This window comes from Ictidomys tridecemlineatus, chromosome 12 (assembly GCF_052094955.1).
Source record: "Ictidomys tridecemlineatus isolate mIctTri1 chromosome 12, mIctTri1.hap1, whole genome shotgun sequence".
NCBI lineage: Eukaryota > Metazoa > Chordata > Mammalia > Rodentia > Sciuridae > Ictidomys > Ictidomys tridecemlineatus.
In genome coordinates, this window is record NC_135488.1 from 82,569,428 (window position 1) to 82,581,711 (window position 12,284).

General features: G+C 42.1%; 1 protein-coding gene across 7 annotated transcripts in view; it reads left to right on the plus strand.

Moving 5' to 3' along the window:
• The first annotated feature begins 1,012 nt into the window (after positions 1-1,012).
• Lhcgr (luteinizing hormone/choriogonadotropin receptor) overlaps positions 1,013-12,284 on the plus strand; it is a 65,021-nt gene continuing 53,749 nt past the window's right edge. For 5 of the 7 annotated variants that reach the window (XM_078029236.1, XM_078029234.1, XM_078029235.1 and 2 more), the window contains exon 1: positions 1,013-1,244. In XM_078029236.1, the coding sequence (XP_077885362.1) occupies positions 1,078-1,244 (167 nt within the window). In that variant the 5' untranslated portion in view covers positions 1,013-1,077. The remainder of the gene's footprint in view (positions 1,245-12,284) is intronic. The other 2 variants (XM_040271114.2, XM_078029233.1) reach the window with 1 other exon arrangement.

The following is a 12,284-nucleotide window of genomic DNA, read 5'->3' on the forward strand; positions in this document are numbered from 1 at the left end:
AGCAAGACTTCTAGGATTCCTAGAGTCCAAACAAAATCCTTGGAAGAAAAAAAAAAAGCTTAATGATCAAATTAGAGGCAAAATTATACATCCCATGGTTACCATACAATCTGATCTCTTCTCAAAGCCCCTTGGTATGTAAACTGTATAGCAGTAGTTTTGCAATGATGAGAGACAGTGGATGATATAGCTAAGAGTCAAACAGGAGTTCTCCATTTATAAGTTGTGTTTTCTTTTTCTTTTTTTCCCTCCCCCCTCCCCCAGGGAAGTCACATACCTCTTGGGACACCATTTATCTTACAGTAAAAGCCCTGCTAATTTGGCATGAAGCTCAAGCATGATGCAACGCAGGGCACCTGTCATAGGGTCTATATTGGGCCTTCCACTGGGGCAGCTGAGTTATGTGAGGACTTACCATATAGAAACCATAAGGAATATAAAAATAAATCTGAGTTGAAGTTTGCTCTCATGGAACTCACAATCTCTATTGGAGGTCACAAATAGCTATCCTGTAAGGAGGAGAGCAGTTACTATAAGAGAAAACAGGAATCACTGGGGAAGCTGGAAAGAGAGAGAACTTGCAGTATGAAGGGACTTGGTCGGAGAAAAGGAACTAGGATCTGGCGTTGAGCCTGAAGAAGAGGAGAAGCTTCTGAGAAGGCACTTTCACTCCTTCCACGTGTTTGCAAGTATCCATCTGACCCTCTCACGGATGAAATAAGGAAGTGCCACAGATCACCCAACTTCACTACTGCAGTTCTGCAGCAGAGCAGAATTGAGAACTCCCCACTCTTCACCCAAAGCATTCGCCACGTATCACTCTGCCTCCTAAAACTGGGACCATTTGCGTTAGGGAAAGCAGCAGAAAGACTGTGATGGGGCAGTTGACCAAGGTTCCAGGACCGGGGAGAAGGGACTCAGCTGGGGCGCTGTGAAAGGGGAGAGCAGGGGCGGGCCAAGGGACAGTGGGTGGGAGGGCAGACTGAAGGGCGGGCAGCGGGCGCGGGCCGCCCTCGGGCTGGGGGCTGTCCAGGACACTGGCCCAGGCTTAGGAGCCGGCACTCATGCTTGCTGGCCATGGGGCAGCGGTCGCCAGCGCCGCGGCTGCTGCTGGCGCTGCCGCTGCTGCTGGTGTTACCGCCGCTGCCCCGAGCGCTGCGCGGGGCGCGCTGCCCGGAGCCCTGCAACTGCGCGCCCGACAGCGCCCTGCGCTGCCCCGGCCCACGGGCCGGCCTCACCAGACTGTGAGTACACCGCGCTGCCCTCCCACGCGGGACCCTCGCTCACTCCAGGCCACCTGCCCTGCCTACTTCTTTAGCCCTCTTTGCTGAAACCTGGGAGAAGGATGCTTCACTCTATCAAACTTCCCCTTTACGATGATGATACTCCTAAGGTTGTCTGTCACCTGGTTCCCCTGGTAGCCCAAACCCTCACTTTCTTCATGTTTGAAACCGAGGCAGGGGGCATGGAACTGCCCAGAAGCTCCAAGAGACGTCCTGCTTTCTGCCTCTGCGGAAGCGAACATGGGTGCAAGGCTCTTTAATCAGCAGTGGTTGCCGCCAGAGAAGTCTGTGTGGTGTTTGAGCCTGGGCCAGCCAGGTCAGTGGGCTCTGCCACCCTATGGTGCCAGAATGGAGTGCTCAGCCCCTAGGGCCAGGGTGACCTGATTTATCAACAAGGATGCTGGCGGGCCTACTCCTCTACCTGCATCCTGGTGAGCATACAAGTCCCTGCCCTGGCCCTGCCCCCAGATATTCTTGTACTTCAGTCTAGTAAGCTAAGCACTGAAAGGCCTTGTGTCTAGTTCCCAGTATGCCCCCACCTTCACACCCACAGACATGATTAAGGGAATGTGTGTATCAGCAAGCAGGTGCAGGAGGCTTTTGTTGAAGTCATAGGGTAAATAGGAGGAGGGGACCATCAGGTCTCCTTTCTTCCATTTAGAAAAAGGTTCCACATATTACATGATTCTATTTAATATGAATAACTGGATAGACTGAAAGTAGATCACAAGTTCCTAGGGGTTGAGCAAGGTGGGAGGCAAGCATTACTGCTAACAGGTGTGGGGTTTGGGATGAGGGAAAATATCTAAAATTAGATGGTGGTAATGGTTGTACATGAACATACTAAAAATCTTGATATTGTACACTTTAAATGGGTGAATTTTATCTTCCATGACTTACATCCCAATAAAAATGTTTGAAAAGAAATGTTGGGGGTGGTATCCAAAACACACCTGGCCAGGAGGTCTTCAATATGTTTTAACTACTTGAGACAATTGGATTCTATGTTGGGGATGGAAAGAGACCACCCCCATCTTCTTTGGACCCCAGCTGCCTGTCAGGGGTCTGTTCATGGAGGAATTTACCCTCTCCTCAGGGCTGGACTTTTCCCTGTGGAAGAATTAATGGCCTTCTGGGAATAGTTGTGGTTGAGAGAAACAGTTTAAGGGTTGAGGGGTTTATATTAATTAGTTTCCATTAATTATCTTGTCAGCTCCATTCCCTGAAGGTGATGACCATGCTGATAGAATTTGTTTCAATCAATCAACAAATCCATGGAACCTGCCTTCCAAGTTCCAGCCCTTGCCCTTCCATGACAATCCTCCTGTGTTTCTCTTATGAATGATTGTGCCACTAATGGCAGTTTTCACTTGCTCAGTGCTTACACAGATTAGAAGAAACCATGATCTAGAGAGATAGAATAACTTGCTCAAGGTCCCACAGCTATTGAATAGCAAAGATAGCACTTTATCTATTAATTATCTTTTTATATCTATCTTGTAAGAAAATTACCTCTTACTTAATTAAAAAAAATACTCACAACTTCTCCAAGTTTGGTACTGGGTAGAGAAACCCCAATGGCAGGGGAGAGGTAAGGAATGGGTGAGACAAATCCTAGCTCACCTGAGATTCAACTTTTCACTGAGATCTCACAAAGCTGACATATTTATGCTGGCCTGAGGGGGGGACCCTTTCCCTGAAAAAAAGCTGAAGAAAAAACAAAAAAATCAAAATACTCTTGTCCCACAGCATGGTTGGAAAAAGCCTAGAACTAGAAGCCATTAAAAGATTTGTGCGTGTGTGTGTGTGTGTGTGTGTGTGCGCGCGTGTGTGTATTGAAGCCAGGGTCTCATACATATTAGGCAATCACTCTACCACTGACCTACATCCCCAACCCAACTTTTATTTCTGAACATATTTTTTTGTAGTACTGGAGATTGAACTCAGGGATTGGCATATGCTAGGCAAGTGCTGTACTTCTGAGCTACATCCCCAATCCATCCTCAAGATTTAACAGTGCTGACTAGAGTGAGGGGTAGAAGTGGGAGACCCACACAATAAAAGGATAGGTGGCAAGTCTGGTTCTCAAACAGGAGTCCCTTCTCCAGGCTATGAAGCTCTTTACTATCCACAAGGTATTCTGGAGAAATCTTCTACTTCCCCCTTCTGCAGGCTCCATCTTAGCATCCACCCCTACCTCCCAACATCCTCTCCTAGACATTTGGAGCCTTGAACCAAGCATGATAACCTTCACAAGGTCATCTTTAATGTGGACCAGATGACTGAAAGGTGACCTTGTCTTTCAGGTGAGAATCCAATAGAGGCAGAGCCTATGTAGGATAACTTTTGGCACAACACAGTGACTGCAACATCCATATGACAAGAGTAATGTGTATGAAGCAATAGGAAAGTTGCTATTCAAGGCAATGTTTCTCAAAGTGTGATCTGGACCAGCAGCATGAGCACCTAGGAAATGTTAGACATGTGTTCTCATGACCCACTCCAATGAACTGAATCTCAGTCAGTGGAGGTGGCACCTAGTAGTCTGCACTTTGGCAACTCCTCTGGGTGATTCTGATGTGTGCTCAAGTCTGAAAAACAGGGCATTGGTTTTTTTGTTAGTTGGTTGTTTTTTTGTTTGTGTTTGTTTTTTGTTTGTTTGTTTTAATCCAGGGGCACTTAATCACTGACAGGTTGTCACTAAATTGCTGAACTGGACTTGACCTGTGATCCTCCTGCCTCAGCCTCCCAAATTGCTGGGATTACAGGCATGTGCTACCATGCCCAGGCATTGTTCTTCAAATATATAATCCTCCTGGAGAGCAAGAAGTATATTTTAAACTTCCTATAGCCATTCACTTTCCTTCCCCATCTTCCCCCTACCCACCATATACACAACACCTACTTATTGCAAAAGGCAATAAAATTAAAACCTTAAAATCAGAAAGAGATGAAAAATAAGCAAAATGGAGGAAAGTTTGTTTTATTAAAACAGGAATAGAGGAAGGAAAAGGACAGACTGAAGATACAAGGGATGAGGAAAGAGTCATATTTATTGGAGGAAGATCTCAACAAGAAAGTAGGGAAGTAGCAGTTTAAGAACATAAGGGAGGAGATGATTTTGAGAGAGCAGGGATAGCTCTATGTCCTGGGGAATGGAGATGGATGTGCAAATGATAACTCAGTGTTACCGCAGAGGACAGGAAAAGTGGGCAGGCTCATGCTGACATCCCCTGTTCTTGATGATGACTGAATAAAACAGTAAGTAATCATTAAGTTGTGAATAACAAGTTTTCAGGAGTTCATAAAAAGAAGAGAGCTGAAATTATGAGAAGAGTGCAGTCTTGTACTAATTTATCCATAGGGTTTGGCTTTGCAGAGAGAAAGGGAGCACCCCAGACTCTGGGGGTTGGGGGAAGCAAGTACCTCAGAGCATACTGAAATTCATCAGCATCCATCAGTAGATGATTGTTTATGTCAGTCGTTTCAGGTCTTGATAACTCTACTTTCTAAGATCTTCATCTATTTGGTTTAAAAAGTAGAATAAACAAGTGCAGGAATTATAATTGCTTGTCACTGATGATCCCACTGCTTGAAAATTTTGAAAATGGCACTACTCAAATTGTTCATCTCTTTCCTCACCTTCCTTATTTTATTAACAACATAGGTATTTAAAATCTAAAATATGATACAAGAAATAGCCCATATTTTCACTTGTTCTAATTGATTTTAAATTTTTTCCTTTCCTTTCTCTTTCTTATTAGTTCCAGGCAAATGGAAAGAAGGGGGGCGAAAATCTCACCTTGCACATGGTTATATAAAGATCTTTGTCTCTATGACAACAGAAAGGTTGATCTGCTTGATATGGAAACAGCTTCTGAAAAATCTGTTAGTAAGAAAATGCTAATAATAATTGTGGCAATTTATTTTTGAATGTTGTGCCTGCTAAGCAGAGACGAAACTTTTAAACTATATTGTAAGATACACTCCAAAGACTCTGGAAGGATAAAAAGTATGTATCCACCAGTCCAGTGTCCCTCTTCTTTCCTGAGTGTCTTCCTCTTCCTTGGAAGTCAGGGTCCCAAACAGCACTTCAGGCTGTAGAAGTAGGCACATATGGAGGTGGTGGCTTCTGTCCTTGAAGTGGCAACACACCCCAAGAGACTAGTCTAGATGGGAAAAGAGAAGACAAGGCTGTAAGGTTTCAGAGAGTAGGTCAGTCACTATAACATAAAGTCCCCAAGGGATGACTTCATGAGCCAAATGTGAAGAAGATAAACCTTGAAAGAAAGAAGGGAAGAAGAGTCACACAGAAGAGTCCTTGCTGGGGGGCTGGGGTTGGGGCTCAGTGGTAGAGTGCTCGCCTAGCATGTGTGAGACATTGGGTTAGATCCTCAGCACCACATAAAAATAAATAAATAAAATAAAACCATTGTGTCCATCTACAACTAAAAAAAAAAAAAAAAAAAATTAAAAAAAAAGTCCTTGCTGAAAAGCAAAGGAAAAGGCTGAGTGGACTCTTCCCTCTTCATGCTTCCCCCAGGTTCTCTGGGGGGAACTTTTTTTTTTAAGGGAAGATAAAAAGCCATCAGAAATCTTTGAATAGTTTCTCAGAGGGCTGTACAAAAAGAAAATGGATTCTATTATGTAATTCTTGACTAATAATAAACTTTCAATAAAAGTCTTTCTTGGGTGGCTGGTTACAAAGACATTAAAACCATGATTAGGAGTCACTTCCCCCATGAAGCCTTCCTGGATGGCCACCACCAGAAAGTCCATGCACCACTCCTAGCCTCCAGCTTCTCCCTCAATAGGTTTGCTTTCATAACCTGCACTTCATGTATTTTTGCACATATCCTACCAGAATATAACCATTTGGTCAATGTGTACCTGTTCTGCTGGAGCAGGATTTTTGATCTTCAGTACTTTAACACTTGGGACCAGATAACGGTTTGTTGCAGGGGACTGTTGCACATCCTAGGATGTTCAACAGCATTCCTGGCCTCAAATCACTATCTGCCAGTAGCACTGTCTTCCCAAATTGTGAGAACCAAAAATGTCTCTAGATAAATACTCCTTCCGTCCCTTAGTTTTAAATCAATGTGCTAGAGCCCTCTGAGAAACTATTCAAAGATTTCTGATGGCTTTTTATCTTCCCTTTATCTGAAGAGTCCACTCAGCTTTTTCCTTTGCTTTTCAGCAAGGTCTTAATAATGTAAGATTCCCAGAATTTTGCATTTATTATTATTAAAGGGTTTACTGAGCTACATGGTGACTAAAATGAGCAGACAACTACAAAGGAACAAGGAATTAATGCAAAAAGGAAGCGTGTTTGTTAACTAGTGTGGTACCATATCTAAGTGTCATTTCTTAAATCTCCATCATAAGAATGGGAGATGAAAGGGTGCTATGGGAAGTGGAGGACATTCTTTGTGTCGCAGTTTATGTCAACATCCAGGTCCTAGAATCTGCAGGCTCTCAGTCTGTCCTATAAATGGGAAATAACAGATATACCAGCTGCAGAGAAGCAGACCTTCAGCTTACCCTTATTAGTAGATCCCATCTAAATGTTTTAATTTTGGTTGTTTGTTTTTAACTCTCTCAAGAGGGAAGGCTTAATCCCCAGCCCATGATTCCTTAAAAACAAAGAAACCAAAAACAAAAAAAATACCAAGGGAAACTGAATCAAGATAGATGGGTTCCCAGTGCAGGATACCAGGTTAACAGACCCCAGGAAAGCTGCACAGTACAGAGAGGAGCCTAGCAAGCTCTTGCAAGAAGAATAGTTTGACCTATCCTCAGCTTCCCTGCAGCTGGGCCAGAAGAAAAATCTCAGATTTCAGAAAGTTCATGTCCCACTTTCCTACCTCACCCCCTTCCTTAGAAAGAAAGGAAGGAAGAAAGGAAGAGGGAGAGAAGGAGAGTGGGAGGGGAGGGGAGAAAGGTACAAGGTAGGAGTTGATCTTGAACCTCAATTCTAATTCAGCCCTCCCAGCCATGCATTTGAGACAATTCTTAAACCTGGTTGTGCTAATAAACTCCTTATAGGAAGCTTTGGGAGGGCCAAATTTTATTAGTTTAAGAATCATCTTTGGGGCCATGGTTGTGGTTCAGTGTTAGAACGCTTGCCTAGCATGTGTGAGGTTCTAGGTTCGGTCCTTAAAATCACATAAAGAATAAATAGATAGATAGAGAGAGAGAGAGAGAGAGAGAGAGAGAGAGAGAGAGAGAGAGAGAGAGATAAAAGTATTGTATCCATCTACAACTAATTTTTTTTTAAAATCATCCTCTTGGGAAAAGTGAATGATGTTCACTAGCAGGATACTAAGAAACAAGCAAGAGCTCCCAAAATCTCAGTGAAGTATAGAGCGAAAAAAGTTCACACCCAGATCCCTTTGGCATTGGATCCAGTTTTCCCTTAGAAAGCAGTGATTGCTTGGGATTCTTCTTCAATGTTGTTTTTATTACAAAAGCAGTAAATCAGGTCAACTCAGAGATCAGCTCTGCTCCTTTACATACCTCTATCTTCTTCCCAAGCCCTTGATTTGGCTTTCTTTCTTTCCCTCCTTCCTTCCCTCCCTTTCTTCCTTCCTTTCTTTCTTTCCCAGGGATTCAACCAAGGGATGATTTGCCATTGAGCCACATCCCCAGCCCTTTTTATTTTTTGAGACAGCCTTCACTAAGTTTCTTAGGGCCTCCCTAAGTTGCTGAGACTGGCTTTGAACTTGCAATCTTCCTGACTCAGCCTCCTGAGTTGCTGGGATTACAGGTATGCTCCACCATTGACTTCTTTTTTGAAATGAGGTGACAGAGGTCTCTTTCAAAACTATTTTCTCCCAGAGTGGCTGCACCACACAGTGCATGTATAACTCTGAGCTTACTCATGGGACTTTGTTGTGGTGGTGGTGGTCCTAGAATTGAACCTAAGCTATATCCCCATTCCTTTTCCCTTTTAATTTTGAGTCAGGGTCTCATTAAGATGCCCAAGCTGGCCTCAAATTTGCAATTCTCCTGCCTCAACCTCCCAAATAGCTGAGATTACAGGTGTGCACAACTGTGCCCGGAACATGTAAGGTTTTAAAGCCAGTTCAGTCACAGTGATAGAGAGAGGCCCTTTTGCTCAATTGCAGATCTGAGAAGGTGGGCTCCATGGAACCATATATGCTCTGTTCCTGCAGTTCCCTTGGTTCAAGAAAAAAACAAACACTTAACGCCAATTTTAGCAAATTTCCCACCAGCTTTATATATAGAGAGAAAAAAATTAAAATAATCCTACCTACCATGATAATCCACCTGGACTCTCTGGTTTGGTGGGCAGCTTCTAACAACTTCTATACTGGATCCTCATTATTCTTAGCTTCCATCTCACTGGGAGATAACACCCCCCCACCCGGGCAGCAAACCACTCAGAGCTCTTCTCTGTGTGGCCCTGAACCATAGTTCTGTAATGCCACCTGAGCTAAGCTCAGAAAAGTCCAATTTATAAATAAAACGCAACTTTTTATCCCTTGCTGCTGTTACATCTATCCTTGGCTCTGATGCAATGAGATTATGCCTGGGTTCCTACTCCTTCTCATGACCAGCAGCACACAACATTCCTGAGCCCACAGAGGTAGGAACTCAGGTGTGAGTCTAACTTGGGCCTCAAAGTATCTGATCAGTAAGACAAACACAAGGCAGACCTGACTTCTAGCACCATTAGCATTCCCTAATTTGCACTGTAGGTTTTCACTAGTGACAAAACTCTATGCTCTGTTTAAAAGGGGTGTGATGATTGCTGCCTCTGAGTGGGGCCTGCTATGATGAGAATAAACAAGACTATAGTGCCCAAATTAGTAGGAAATAAAGGTTTCACATAACCATAAAGTGGTATTGTTACAGTCTCATGAGGCAAAGAAGATTGAAACCCACTGCCCATACTTGAGGTTGAGTAGTAAATACCTATTCTCTATCTGGGGCAAGCCTGAAAAAAAGAGTTTTGTTGCTAGAAGGTGTTAATTAGAGAAAATTACCCACTAGGTCTTCTCAACCTGTGGGTGAATAAGTTAGAATGTCAAAATAGCAGAGGTCATTATTGCCTGGAGTCTAATATTCTGGCCTTTTCAGCTCAAACTGCATTGCCTCTGAAACATCCCTTCTAATACCTACTATAGGTTGTTTTAGTCCAATCTGCACAGTAGGGCATCTAAGGCCATTCTGTATCTTTTCCTTTCCAATTCCCCATCACTAAAGCTCAGGCTGGACACAAAAAAATCTTCAGATCAAACTTGCTCACCACTCAGGAACTATGCTCTGAAATGTACAGGATCCAGACATTATCCCTGCCCTCCAAGAGCTTACAGTCTTCCAACCATAGGAGATGAAGGCCCAGTTCTCAAATCACTGCAGGAAATGCAGAAGGTGATAAAAACTAGCAAAGGTCAAAAATCAGGTAAGAGTTCAGACCAGGAAGCCATCCTTTGTAGTCCACAGTAACAAAGGAAACTTGGTGGAGGGTTAGTTCTTCAAGGCTCACTTTTTATCACAGCAGGTGGCCAAGCAAACAAGCAAATGTGGTGACCCCATAAATTCATGACTGGCCTTTGACACCAGCTTAGAAAGGCTGTTAGGAAATCACAATGCAAAGCCTTCTAGTCTCTCTCTGACCATCAGCACGTGTTCTGTCTGTGTTGTGAACATATGATCAATGGAACAGAGGAATACTTCACCATGGAAATTTGGGGTGGGGCTCTAGTTAAGGCTTTTCACATGTGCAAGCATTAGAAATCAACTCTGACAAATTTAATCATAAGAGAAAACTCAATGGAAGGATAAGGAGATAGAAGGATGCCAGCAACAACTGAAGAGAATCTGGCATCTTAGCAACAGGAGGTCAAGGAAATTTTCTCTAGATTTCACCTTTTAAATGAATCAGTTCCAAAGACCTCCTTTCTGTCTCTGTATTGTAAGTTTTCAATTCCCAAGAAACACACACACACACACACACACACACACACACACACACACACACACGGAGCATAGAATCATCCTGCTCCATCAGTGAGATTTTTCCACCATGATGCTACCAGTAGTGGCATACTTCCAGAAGAAAGGGGTGTTTTTGAGCCAAGCAACCACACAAATTGGTGTCTACCAGAACAGATAAATTAGCGAAAAGTGAAGGCACATATGCCAGTAATTTCAGGTACATCAAACCCATCCTCCGATTAATTAAAAGTATATGGTATGTCAATAGCAACTAGCATTTACACGCTCACTCAAAAGAGGAAAACAAATCTTTTTAAGTGTGGAGCAAGAAAAGCTTGTAATGAAAGGGCTTCCTGAAGCATATCTACAATGTCAATGCCCTGACAACATAATATTCTCTGCTTCTGAAAAATATTTTTGAGAAATCATTAGAAATGACACAGACATTCCCCAGGGAGAATTCAACATGTAGTTTTATTTACCAGAGTTATTCTTTTCATGTTACATTATTGCTGGAAGAATTAAGGGCTAGATTGGGTTATTTTGTTTTGTGTCTTTAGAATACTTTAAATGGTTTTGTGTAAGGGCTTACGTATGTTTACCATTTTCCTCTGAGGCTTTATACTTTTAAATTAGTTGCTGCACAAGTAACTTGGAAAATCCATTATCCAGGGAATCTTCTTAACATTTTGGTTAACATGACAATTCACAAACTCCACCACAGCAGCTTCCTTGGTGTTCTGGAATGGCTGTCTTGGAGGAGAGTGCAAATTGCACTTTTCAGTAGGAGGGTTCCAACTGATTGAACTTTTTAAAATCAATGAGCAATTGCAAACTCTGTAGAATGGTTTGCTAGAGCTAAAATATTTAATGGAAGATTGTTCTTTATGATTTCTCTAAAAGGCTATCAGGGGCTTATCTTAGTCCAGAAGAAAGATACCAAATGGGAATGTCTAATCTTCTTCACAGTTGTCCTGTATGTAATCAGTGGAGAGTCAAGACACAGAGACGAGTCATAGGAACTTCATAGGCTGAAGAGTGACTCATGACAAAGTCAGTTCCAAAGTACAGGATCCACCTATCTACTTGCCAAGGAAGTAGAGTTGTCATGAGGTGTAGCAGAGGTAGCTTAAATTTTTTACAATGAGTTGTTGTAAATTAAACCACTTACTGAATTACTATCTTGTGCTAGATGTTGTACCAGTATTATATAAACATTTTCTTATTTAAGCTAAAAAATATATATATATTTAACACATTCTATAGATTTGGAATGAAGCCATGATTTGAATCCAGGCATTCTGGTTCTAAAGTCTGCACTCTGTGCACGCTGTATTGCTCAAGAGAGAAAGCAAGTGCAGTTATATATGAAAGATACATTACCCAAAGTACATGACTTGAGATGAACCTTTACCTAAGAGTAGAATTTGACCAGCAGAGAAGACTTGAGATGTGCATCATGGTGATAGAAACAGTATGAATGAAGGCAGGAAAATGTGAGGTGAGCTCAAGAAGCACAAATGGTCTGATTGTCTAGGGAAACTGTCCAGTAGAAATAAGATGTGAGTCTAAGGTTGTAGCTCAGTGGTAGAGCACTTGCCTAGCATGTTTAAGACACTGGATTTGATTTTTAGCACCACATAAAAATAAAATAAAATAAACATTGTGTCCATCTACAGCTAAGAAAGAAAGAAAGAAAGAAGATGTAAATCCTTTTAAATTTCTGGTACCTACATTGTAAAAGTTTTTGAAAGGTGAAACTAATTGTAATACAATATTTTATTTAATCCAGTATGGGAAAAATATTATCATGTCAATATGTAATCAATACAAAAATTATTAATAAGGTATTTTACATTATTTTTTCAAAGCCTAGTATTATTTCATACTTACAGCTCATCTCCATTCAGACTGGACATATTGACAGTGCAAGTCTAATATAATGGTTACATGAACAGAGAGTATGTGATATAACTGACAAACAAAGAATGAAAATTGAATGAAAGACCGAGACATTTGTAGGAGCCAAGGGGA